Source organism: Penicillium manginii (genome assembly GCF_028828005.1).
Source record: "Penicillium manginii strain IBT 31320 chromosome Unknown utg000002l:1.0-5564898.0:1.0-5567710.0, whole genome shotgun sequence".
Classification (NCBI taxonomy): Eukaryota; Fungi; Ascomycota; class Eurotiomycetes; order Eurotiales; family Aspergillaceae; genus Penicillium; species Penicillium manginii.
This window is the reverse complement of record NW_026643103.1, coordinates 3,184,503-3,196,452: the sequence shown is the minus strand read 5'-3', so window position 1 is coordinate 3,196,452 and position 11,950 is coordinate 3,184,503. Positions and strand designations below refer to the sequence as shown.

The following is an 11,950-nucleotide window of genomic DNA, read 5'->3' as shown; positions in this document are numbered from 1 at the left end:
AATATCCGCTACGCTATAAAAGTGCAATTTATGAGTATATCAGATGGAATCTTTTCAAGAATACGCGGGAGATACGTTGTCAGAAACTGATAACTAGATTGAATTCAATCCTATTTAATAATAAAGTATTGCGCCTAGCGACTGAAACACCAAACTCCATATAACCCTTTCACAGAAAGGGAAACCTCAGAAGACAGGTTTAAAGGATTCAAAGAAAAGATAATGTAAAAAATGAAAAGGGTTTTAAGGCAGACCGAACTCCGCCGATCAACACTGGCCAGGGAACCGGCGGTCGACAACGGGGTTAGGGAAGATACCACTAGCAATCTGCATCTGCATATCCCATTCGGGGGCACCCTCGGTCTTCCAGGTCCAGTATAGCCAACCGCTTCCCTTCTCATAGGCATCCAACTGACCCTCGATAAAGCGACGGATGTTGTCACGGTCCTCTCCAGAGAGGGTGTCGATAGAGCCGACAGACTTTCCGTCACAGCTACCAATGGGGCTGCTACCGGGGTAAGATCCATCGTAGCGAGCACCGACGCCCTTTCCGTTGAGGTACTTGGCACAGTCAGTCATGGCACCAGTCCATTCACCAACGATAGTCCACTTGTCGCAGGTCTCAATGTGGTCCTTGGCAAAGTTGCAAGCAGTGCGGGCATGGGAGCTGGCATCCAAAGCAAGCAGTCCACTGTCGAAAACCTCGTAGTGATGGGTATCCATCATAACATAGTTGGCGCCGGTACCGACGTTCAGGAAACCATTCCATGACTCAGTGGGCATGAATCCATCGTGCAGAACAACGGTGGTGTCCTGGCTAGACTCGCGGGCAACGCCCCAGGCATCGTAGTAATATTGCTTGAGGCCATCCTCGTTGACACCTCCAGGGATGCTGGGCTCGTTCAAAGCCTCGATGGCGGTGACAACGTCGGCATCGCCAGCATAACGCTTCGCCAATTCCCGAAGAGCATTCTTGGCTTGTTCGGTAGTATCACCCTGTTGCCATCCAATGGAGCCACGCTTTCCACTATTATCGAATCCGTTCTGGGATCCAGGAGCTAAGAAGCTTTCGTCAGTTATACTCGTCTGACAATATCGACCCGGGTATCTACTTACCACCGTGCAGGTCGACGAGAACTCTGAGGCCGGCACCACGAGCCCAGCCTACAGCAGCATCCAGGTACTCCAATTGACCATTCACGTATGGGTCGCCCTCGAGAGGAGTCAATGCCCAGTACCCAACGGGGATTCGGACGTGGTTCATGCCAGCAGCGGCAATCTGATTAAAATCATCCGCCGTCACAAAGGAGGCCCAGTGCTGAGAGAGCACAGATCGGCATTGGTCCGCGCCGAGGGTCGCGCACAAAGACCACTCATCAACGGCGGCGTCACCGGCATTATCGAAGATGGAAGGGGTGATCCAAGGCTCCAGTACCAGCCAGCCTCCGAGGTTGACACCACGAACCTTGTCATTTCCATAGGGAAATCCGGGGTCGGCACTGCTTCAAGTTAGTTTCCAAAGTGCATGGCTTCCGAAGATCTTCATTTTGCTTTGCCTTTGGAATATTCCAAGGCTAAAGCTATGTCAACTCACACTGCAGGAATGGCCAGACCAAGTGCCGCCAGGGACAGGCCCAAAAGGCTCTTTTGCGAGAATCTGGACGACATATTGATAATTCTCCAAGACTAAGAGTTCACCCAGAAATTAGGAGGCTGGGATTCTGGAATGGAATGATAGAATGATTGTGTCAAATGGCATGGAGATCGACCGGTATAAGTAAACTCTATGTCGATACTGAGGGTTAGATTTGGCCGCATGCAGATGAAATGGCAGCTCGGTGCTTGAGAACGGAAGCGACCGAGCTTCCCAGGAATGATAGATCACACACCTTTGGCAAGCTCTCTGTAGATCTTATCTTCACAGAGTGGCCACGCGTACCTGACAGCTCCCGGGAAAGGAAAGCGACTCAACCGCAAACAGACAAGAGTGGGTCCTGGTTCTCCGGGTATGGGGTCGATGAATGGAACAATGCCCTTCAAGGAGTGTTTGTGGAGCGATCACTTCAAAGCGTGGATACAATTGGTCGGTGGTCGCTCTGTGAAGGTATTGTATTTTGCATAGGTAAGGTTGTAGTGAGGGCAGAGTCGTAGCGGCGCGGCAGGCAAAAGAGAGACAGGCCTTGACCAGCTAAAAGAGGAGGATTTACAAATGGAGATGAGGATTCCCAGAAGGTTTACTGGTCTCGTGACGAGCACCTCTTGCTTCCCTCTCGTACGAGTAGAATATGAATGTGCGATAAGACGAGGAAAGCGCAATTGACTTGCCCAAGTTAGGGTTACCTCATCCCCAGTCTCTCCTAGAGTAACTTATTTTGTAGACTGCCTCTCGAGTGTTTTATTGGGTGAGGCACTATATATCTCTATCATTCAAATCAAAAATGAGAAATAATCATTCCATTAATACAAATAAATATTAGTGCGTTAATGTTATGCCATTATGACAATGTGAGACGGCGGGGAGAAAGTTACCGTTTGCGGCCAACCAAGTCGCGAGCCAAGCAAGGGAGAACGATCAACGCGCGTGGTGTTTCTCCGAGGAATGTTAAAGACTGAGATCGATCGCGATCTGGATTCTGGATATTTTTCGGCCAGAAAAAAAAATCCATGACAAGGGTCACGGTACTTGTAGAGCCTATACCCTCACTGGGAAGTTATGGGCAGATTTTATGTGCTCATACGAACTGCTGGTATTTATTTGAGCACCGAGAACATAGATAAACAATAACAATAAAATCAAAGTTCGAGGTTTTCCTTCTCATGCTAATTCACCCAGATGACCATTTCACATCTGTCATAGCCATGTTTTTCTCGGATGCTCCCGACTGGACATGGTATTCAGTGCGCTTCCGTTTTCGGCAATATATGGCTTTTGACCCCAACTAAACCTCAAATACTGTCTATTGGCTAATTATATGGTCACATGAGTCACTAACTTCGAGACTTTTGTCATCTCAAGCGTTGAGTTGTGTTTTCGAAATCATTCCAGCTCTCTATCCCAATAAATCCCCACAAAACACCAGAATCGGGACCTCGAAGTGTAGGAGTGGTCACAACTCTTTGTAACCTAAGACATCGACAGGAATGTTGGCTGGAATGCGGGTTCTCTTACATCCAAATGTTATTGGTTCCACCTGGGCATTGTTCCGGTATGGCATGAACATCATGATGTATCTATGCTAGAGCTCCCATCAGTTGATGCGCATGAAGGAAGGCCCTGGTCTTGGATCTATGGCTCACTTTATTTGCTATTTTTCCTGGATTTAGAAAGTCACTCTTGCTACTGATTCATCAACATTGTATTTGGTGAGTCACATAAATATTGGGCTAGAAGTTGTATGGCTAGCTTTTTGTCCAATCAAGCAGGATATGCAAAACTGCCCACCCACCCCGGTACCGGCTTTATCATCACGACTTCAAAGCTCAGAAATCGTGATCAACGATACCCCTCCTGCAGGGTGTGATTTCAAAACATCAAAACATTGATTAATACTAGTAGCGCTACCCGAAGTCTCGGGCACAAAATCATGATTCCTAATCCCGAGGTCGGCGGTTAAAAATGTTCGGCCGAACGCTCGGTGGAAAGATGTATAAAAGTAGTACATGTTCAGAAGGGCCCCAGGATTGATATCATCGCATCTAAGAGAAAGAATCACAGCCGAGAAACATTTTCAAACATTTCTCAAGTTTATCCAATCAAAATGGTCAAAATAGCCATCGCTGGCGGATCCAGCAGTGAGCATTACTATTTTTGATACCCCGGGCAGTACTGAGCTAACACATAGATAGCCGTCGCAAACGAGATTATTGATGCTCTAGTCGCTACTCAGAGACACGAACTCGTCGTTTTGTCCAGAAAGGTTTCTCATACACACATAGTACGCTTCTGGGCAGCCAGAACAGTAATTGACATGGTGATACAGGATATACCAACCCACAAGGCGGATCTGGGAATCACCCAGATGAAAACAACCTATGAAGATCAAGCCCAGTTGGTTGAGGTCCTTCAAGGAGTGCACACGGTTCTTTCTTTCCTTGTGACGCCAGAGGACCCAGCCAGCATAGCTCAGAAGAATCTGATTGATGCTGCAATCCAAGCAGGCGTTAAGCGATTTGCGCCTAGCGAGTGGGCCTGGTATGCCTCATTTTTGCCAGCTGTTTTCTCTCCGATATTGACCGTCTTCAGCTCCGAATTGGACCATATTAGTTGGTACGCGTACAAAGGGGAAATCCGCCGATACCTCGAAGAGCTCAATAAGGACAAAAAGGCAAGAGATGACTAAAGTTTGGAGGCGGGAAGATATTAACTGTGAATCTATTTAATAGGTCCTTGAATACACGCTATTTCAGCCAGGTACATTTGTGAACTATCTCACACACCCTTACCAGTCTGCCAAGCACATCCCTTCAATGGAGCTTTTCTTCGATTTTGAAAATCGCCGTGCTATCTCCCTGGAGGAAGGCGATGATGATCGGATGTCTTTTATAACCGTACAAGACTTCACTGATGCAATTGTCCAGGCTGTTGAATTTGAGGGGGAGTGGCCTGTTATTGGTGGCATCCGAGGTACGGATATCTCTATTGGAAACTTGATTGCGCTGGGCGAAAGAGTTCGCGGTATGTTGTTAATCCCCATGCCAATTTCAATACCCACTCCAGACAGCTGATAAGAAATATCCCGCAATAGGTGGCTCGAAATTCCACGTTGAACGGGTGAAGGTGCAAGACCTCCAGAACGAAACGTGGAGCACCTCTTGGGTCCCGAGGATCGATCATCCTTCAATTCCCAAAGAACAAATCGACGTGTTTTCCAGAATTGTCTGCGCGGGAATATTGCTAGCGACCCACTATGGGGCCTACTCTGTTTCTGATGAGTGGAATCGCTTGTTACCAAGCTTTCAGCCAACCCCTATTGAAGAATTTCTGGCAGAGTGGTGGAATGATAAGCCTTGAATAATGCTGGTTGGCCGAATGGGCTAGATATTCTTCAGATTGAATCAGATGCTAACTTGAATTTCAATGCATTTCTCTAAAACCGGTCATCTTAAAAAAAAAACGGCTCGCTCGACTTGTCGCCTATGCTTGATATATAGCAAAGGGACCTACCTTGACTAAGGTACCTTCAAGTAATGGACTGGAACCCCCTCCAAACGGGTAGAGCCAAGACCCCTAGACCATTCGGAGCTACGATGCCAGGATGGACTCTTTTTCCAATTGTAACCGATGCCTTTCTAAGGTTGCCCAGTATTCCCTTCCTTCCCCGTTACAGTATGGGATTAGGAGGAGAGGCGGATCAACTTATTCGTCCGCCGAGTTCGGGCGAAATAGCCCCGCTGTACACTTCGACCGAGATCGCGTAATCTCATCAGCTCCGTTTCATCACTCTTTCAACCCAGCAGAAAACATCACCCATTCTGGAGGGTTGTTTCACTTGTGTCCCCAACATGCTCGGCGAAGACAATCCCCCTGTTAGCAAACGGAGGAAGGTTCGCAAAGGTACCCAGAGCTGCTGGGAGTGCAAGAGACGAAAGGTCCGCTGCATCACATCGCAGGGGAGCTTCACTTGCGATAACTGCAGAAGGAGGAGAACTTCATGTATCGCCCAGGATCTCCCTGACAGGCCTACGGCTCCAGCTTGCAACACTCAAGTAGAGGATCGGCTCCGCAGAGTGGAGAATCTCATCGAGCAGTTGATCGACAACCCCGATAAGAGTCATCCCCCGACAGCAGAGGACATCAACAATCGTCAAGCGAATGCATCTTCATCGACAGATATTAATCCGGTGAGTTGAGATGCTTATGACTCTTCCTAGTTTGTCCTAACCTTTGCGAAGCGCAACCATCCCCCACGATCGCACACTCGCGAACTATTACCCAGGCGAACGCCTTCTGCGACCGATCACGCGGCATTAATCGACAAGTTAATCGATGTATGGCCTGGTAAAAATGAGCTTGATGTCATCTGTGCTCTCCCTGTTGGGCTCTCGATGCACTTGCAATGCTGCGTTTGTGCGTCTTATACAATCTCAAACAAAAATCTGCCCTCGCCACTCGATATACTCCAGTTGCCTTCATCAAATTCCCACCCGGTGCTTTTTGCCCGAAAACTCCTCATGCTAGGTGCACTCTTACAAGCTATTGTCCCTTCCTCCCATCAACAATTAGACAACCGCGGTATCTCACATGGGAAGCTATTGTCCCGTGTCGTTGAAAGAGCCATCAGACTCGTGACCACCAATGATGAACTTGTGCGCTCTGTCGAAGGTCTAGAATGCATTATGATTGAGGCACAGCTGCACAATTATTCCGGAAATCTTCACCGTGCTTGGTTAGCGACACACCGGGCGGTTTCTGTTGCGCAAATCATGGGACTGCACCGCGGCCTCAACTCACCATCTCTCAAGTTCCTCGAGCCGGAGACTCGGGCGAATTTCGACCCCAAAAATATATTGTTCCGCATTATTGAGATGGATCTTTACCTTTCATTGATGTTAGGGCTACCTAACAGTTCACTTCAATCTCCCCTATCTACACCGAAGGTGTTGAAGGATCTCCTCCCATTGAGCGGATCCAGCGTATTCATCACGAAGTCTCTCGGCAGATAATTCAGCGCAGCAATGCAGAAGTCAACCGTTTTAAAGAGACGAGAGATTTTGATCGACTTTTGCAGAATACAGCTGCTGAAATGCCGCCTCAGTGGTGGCTGATGCCAACATTTACAGTACGGGGTTCCAATGACAAACAGCTCTTCGATGATACAACTCGCCTCATGGTTCAATTTTCACATTACCACCTTGTAACAAGGCTGCATTTGCCTTACTTGATTCGTTCCCTGGCCGACCACAAATATGACCACAGCATGCTTACAGCCGTCAATGCAAGTCGCGAAATCTTGTCCCGCTACATAGCCTTCCGTTCCTCAAATCCAGTCAATTTCTATTGCCGCGGAGGCGATTTCCTAGCATTTGTTGCCATTGTTGTCATATGCTTTGCCCACATTGGCTCACATAGTCAAGGCGATCAGACCATCCAAGCCGGAGAAATTGGCTTCAGCTGCAATGTTCTAGCACACAGCCGTCTTAGCGACCGAGGGATAATGGAGCGTACCCTCGCAATTCTGCTATCGACTAGCAATGGCGAACCAGACTTGATTGTCTCTAAGCTCAGTCATTTGATAGGACATCTGCTTGCAGTTGAGTCAGATGCGGCAAACGGAAAGTCGTATAGTATGAGCACCTCCGCAAGCGATGAAGAAGACAACGAATCGACCGTGAAGCCAAACAGCAATGGCAACGTCTTACGCATCCATATTCCCTATTTTGGAACAATCAATTTCGAGCCCAGGGCCGGTTCAAATTCTGTATCGAGAACACCTATGCAAGCTGAATCACACACTTCTATTTGGGTCTCAGAACTGCTACTTGCCGATCAGCTAGCGGGTAGCAGTTACAGACCATGCAGCGATGTTGTTTGCCCACTAACCCCAAATGCACACCCAACACAACTACAGACAAGTCAACTGGCATTATCTGGCCCAGACCTGGCCCTTGACGAATTACAAGGATCAAATTTTGAAGACACCAGCGCTGCCCAAGAGCAAACTCTGATGACTTCGGCCTCCGTGGGTACATATCATGACTGGGACCTACAGGGTATTGATCTAGCCCTTTTTGATAGCCTCTTCGGCAGCGCGGATCTTCCGGATGTTGATTATGGGGAAATGCCGACCCCGGTAGGAAATTATCCCGGCCTGTCATCCGAATAAACTGGTTGACTTCACTGGCCCCGGGACACATAAAGGCCTTGAGGTGAAAAGTTATTTGACCTGTTTCACTCAAACCAGCTCATATGCAAATGATTGTCAAGATCCTTAATTTTCCGGGGTGCGTGGCATATTCGTTCTTCCAAGTTGTCAAAAGGATATATCGGTGTCCAATGCGTACTAGACTTCGATAGAAGCCTTCTTTTCGAGCATCGGCTTATGCCCGTCGGTCCTAATCAAATAGGCCGGGGCCTTGCTGTTCAGAGTCTAATACTAGTTCTCGTATACCACCGTATAGGCATCTGGGTACTAGCTAAATCGCTCAGGTTCGCCGTTTTCTGGATTTCCGGCATCAGTTTTCTCTACCAATGAAAATCCACAGAATCGCTCTATCGCTACTGGTTGCCGGATTCTATCGTATTCGGTCCCTCTACCCAGCTTGTCCCGCCTTTACCAGGGGTATCTGGAACCTGACGGGAGGTCCCGCGTACTGACGGCCTTCTTGCCGGAAGCTTTGCCATACTTCTAGACTTCTAGATGTCGGTAATTGGAGTGGCGCGGCCGCTAGTCCATTCGCTTACATGGGTGCTCTCCCCTAACTGGTTTATCGACAATCCAAAGGCCCCGCTCGGCGTTATTCTGCAGCACGTGGGGAGATCTAAGAGAATGATTGCAAGTATACTCTTCATCAACTCTCGGAACTGTACTCATCCGTTCTTCTCGGAAATTGCCAACTCGTAACCGATCAAAGGATTTTCTTGATCAAGAATAGATGTTATTTGGGCGAGAAATTTTTGATACATTTATAAGCGAGATGTTTCCAGGGCGTGGAAGGCGAAAAATATCGTAAAACAAAAGGCCGACATTACGGGGTAATCCACGATGACTACAAATAAGCTCCAGACCTTGATACTTTCAGTGGCGCTAGCTACCACTGCGAGTGCCAAGTCAGACGCGACTAGCACGCAGCCGGACTGGTTCCAAACGTCGCCCAACAGTTATGCTGGTCAGTCCTATAATACTACTGCAACTAAGAAAATACATGCTTAAATTAATTAGGAACTACGGCAACTGGTTCTGCCCCTTTTCTAGCAGAAACCAATCCTGCGCCGTTCGGACAGTCGACTTTCATCCCAAATGCTCCATTGGAAACCTCGGAGCCTATCAAGGGTGCCAATGGGCGAAATATCTTTCAGCTCATGGGAGATCAAAGGTTCGAGCTCTCTGTAACTTTCCAATCATCCGAAAGCTAATTGATCTTGTGAAGCCCTTATTTTTCCCCGGCTGAAGGCTTCGGCGCCGACGAGTATCCGCTTCCCAAAGGAGCCAAAATTGCTCAAATGCACATGCTTCAGCGCCATGGCTCAAGATATCCTTCCTCTTCGGAAGGTCTAGATTCGTGGGCGGCCGGGATTGTCAACGCAAGCAAGCAATTCACGGGCAAGCTAGATTTCTTAAACGACTGGTCTTACAAACTGGGCAAAGAAATCCTAGTTCCAAAGGGGCGCCAAGAGCTATTCGATAGCGGCATCTTGAACTACTACAACTACGGCCATCTCTACGATAACTCATCGAAGCTTGTCATCCGTACGACTTTGCAGTCTCGCATGCTTGAAAGTGCAGAGAACTTCCTTGCTGGCTTCTTCGGCCTTGAGTGGAGAAATCATGCTAACATTCTGGCTACAATTGACTCTGCCACTACGGGTGAATATGCATGCACCAATGAAGGGAAGACGCTGGCTTCGATCGCAACCCCCGTTGGTACCTGGATGGCGACATATTTGAAAGAGCGAACGGCCGAGCTGAAAAAATTAACTGGTAACTATGACTGGACCGTCACGGACACCTACCATGCTCAAAGTCTATGCCCTTATGAAACGATCAGCGTTGGCTACAGCGACTTTTGCGATCTTTTCACCTATGAGGAATGGAAGGGGTATGAGTACTTGATGGATATCGAGTTTGCCGCCATGTCCGGCTTCTTGAGCCCTACAGGTCGAGCACAGGGACTTTATTGGGTCGAAGAGTTTCTCGCTCGAGTCGAGGGTCACCTCTTGAATGTACCTGCCAATACCACCGGGGCTAATTTGACTCTGGACACTAATCCAGTGACATTCCCTCTGAACCAGCCGTTGTACTTGGAGTTCACTCATGATGCGAATATCATAGCTGTGCTCACTGCTTTTGGATTCACTCAATTCAACAACTTTTTGCCTCTTACTGGTGCTCCCAAAAACCAGCAATTCTCCACAAGCAAATTGGTCCCCTTTGCCGGTCGTTTCAACATCGAAATCATCACTTCGCCGCACAAGGTCTCTGCGACACGTTCTTCGAAATCGTCGGCCAAGGACTACATTTCCGGTACCGGTGAAACTCATTACGTGCATTTCATTCAGAACCAGAGGACTGTTCCACTGCATAAGAGCTTTGGAGCTTGCGAGAAACGCGACGATGGCTGGTGCGAACTTTCAACATTCTTGAAGGTGCAAAAGGCGAACTTGGCCAAGGCCGAGTATACGTATGCATGCTTCGGAAATTGGACCATGAAAGACTATGGTGTTGTTAGAAACGGCGTTCCCGCATAAAAGTGTTTTTTGTCCAGACTATCTGGGACACTACTCGAACCAAACCTTGGAACGCACTTTCTCTTCCAACTTGAAGCTTCTCGACCTAGTCAGAGGGCCCTTCAGGCTGATGTTCAAGTTGCTTGTTTCTATTATATAGTTATCGGGTCTAATTCATCACCGTCACCGTGGTCACGCGACACTGGTATATTTGACTTTCTACATAAACTATGAACAACATCTTTAACGAGTCATGAAGCCTAGCTCTGAGAGTTGGAGTTCACAGCCCCTGAAAATCCCAATAGTTTCATCGGTCTCATTGCATCGAGCTTCCCCACACTCATACCCGCAAAACCCCATGACGATCGCACCTCGACATCTTCATCCGCTCTGAGTCCGAACAATATTCAGATTGTCCCCCGGAGCAGAGTGGGGCTTATCACCCGTGGGGAAATCAATTCAAGTCACGACCATAAAACTCCGGACTTGAACCGGAAGTACAATCTGACAGTAAGCAGTCTTCATCGGCGGAATTGTGGGCCAATACCTGGCTCTTCCAATGGGACAAAAGCGATCGGCATGCCAAGTGGAGGGCTGAGAGGAGGGGAAGCCCGCCGGACCTTTCGTACTCTTCTTTTTCGGACCCAATTCAACTTGGGCACGGCCTGGATGGAACGTCGAGGTGCGACTTTGTCTCGATTGCCGACCAATATGTCATCCCTTTGTCTGTATTTGCCTGGCTTTTGATCGAGGCGGGGGTAATCTAAGTGCCGCCAGCCTCAATAACACAAATGCGGAGCGACCCGTGCGGATGTAAGGGATGTGGTATGCACAAACAAAGAGCAGTAAATCAAGTTTGTCGTGCAAAGAGAGCATACATGGAAATGACCTGAATCAAGATTATGCTAACGGATTTAGGCTGTTGCCTCGAGACTGCTCTTCTTCCCAACACTTCTGGGATTGAAATAGATAAATTTGACTCCATATGTACAGAGCATATCATCATGCCTTATCCCCAAACCTGATTCTCCACTCGACTGCGTGCGCAAGGAATTCAAGACCCTCCCGACTCGAAGATCAGGGGTTCTATTGGTCACCAGCATGGACTCCCCTGCACCCATCATGCGATCTCATTTGATGCTCCCTGGATCCGAAATTTGGCCGGGATGTTAATAGAGTTACGGCCGCCCATCCCTATGTACTCCTGATAAAACACCCCCATCCAAAGATCATCGGCGCTCAATCTAGGAACAAAACGCTAGATTCAAAGAGAAATGCAGGAACACTCTGCCTAGCACACGCGTTAACTATCAGCCATGTTTACATTGCGCGTTGCAGTTCGACAAGTATGCAGTTTAGTCACAGGGTCTCAGCGCCAACTCACTCTCTACTCCGCCAAGCAGCGGGGCGCTCAGTGCCTTTCTCCATAGTTTCGGCCTAATAGAATGGAAATTCAAGACCGGTGTCCCTGTGACGGAGCTCCTTGTGTGCCTTTCCTGCGGGGTTGACTCGTGCCAGTGGAGACATGCCTCCGCGAGGCATAGCAGTGGATATCTGAAGGCTGGT

The 11,950-nt window shown here is 48.3% G+C and overlaps 5 protein-coding genes across 5 annotated transcripts; 4 read left to right on the top strand and 1 right to left on the bottom strand.

Moving 5' to 3' along the window:
* Positions 1–267: 267 nt before the first annotated feature.
* exg1 (glucan 1,3-beta-glucosidase) lies at positions 268–1,668 on the bottom strand (the record flags this gene model as incomplete). The annotated part of the gene is made up of 3 exons (XM_057099120.1): positions 268–1,058; positions 1,117–1,499; positions 1,595–1,668. The coding sequence occupies 3 exons, from the start codon at positions 1,666–1,668 to the stop codon at positions 268–270; spliced, it is 1,248 nt and encodes a 415-aa protein (XP_056964256.1).
* Positions 1,669–3,758: 2,090 nt separating this feature from the next.
* Positions 3,759–4,340, top strand: N7533_002469 (NAD(P)-binding protein; the record flags this gene model as incomplete). The annotated part of the gene is made up of 3 exons (XM_057099119.1): positions 3,759–3,792; positions 3,847–3,935; positions 3,981–4,340. The coding sequence occupies 3 exons, from the start codon at positions 3,759–3,761 to the stop codon at positions 4,338–4,340; spliced, it is 483 nt and encodes a 160-aa protein (XP_056964255.1).
* Positions 4,341–4,467: 127 nt separating this feature from the next.
* Positions 4,468–5,011, top strand: N7533_002468 (uncharacterized protein; the record flags this gene model as incomplete). The annotated part of the gene is made up of 2 exons (XM_057099118.1): positions 4,468–4,675; positions 4,722–5,011. The coding sequence occupies 2 exons, from the start codon at positions 4,468–4,470 to the stop codon at positions 5,009–5,011; spliced, it is 498 nt and encodes a 165-aa protein (XP_056964254.1).
* Positions 5,012–5,502: 491 nt separating this feature from the next.
* Positions 5,503–7,823, top strand: N7533_002467 (uncharacterized protein; the record flags this gene model as incomplete). The annotated part of the gene is made up of 3 exons (XM_057099117.1): positions 5,503–5,841; positions 5,893–6,633; positions 6,729–7,823. The coding sequence occupies 3 exons, from the start codon at positions 5,503–5,505 to the stop codon at positions 7,821–7,823; spliced, it is 2,175 nt and encodes a 724-aa protein (XP_056964253.1).
* An 879-nt stretch (positions 7,824–8,702) lies between these two features.
* Positions 8,703–10,405, top strand: N7533_002466 (histidine phosphatase family protein; the record flags this gene model as incomplete). The annotated part of the gene is made up of 3 exons (XM_057099116.1): positions 8,703–8,826; positions 8,880–9,033; positions 9,088–10,405. 3 exons carry the CDS (start codon positions 8,703–8,705, stop codon positions 10,403–10,405), a joined length of 1,596 nt encoding a protein of 531 aa, XP_056964252.1.
* Between the last annotated feature and the right edge of the window lie 1,545 nt (positions 10,406–11,950).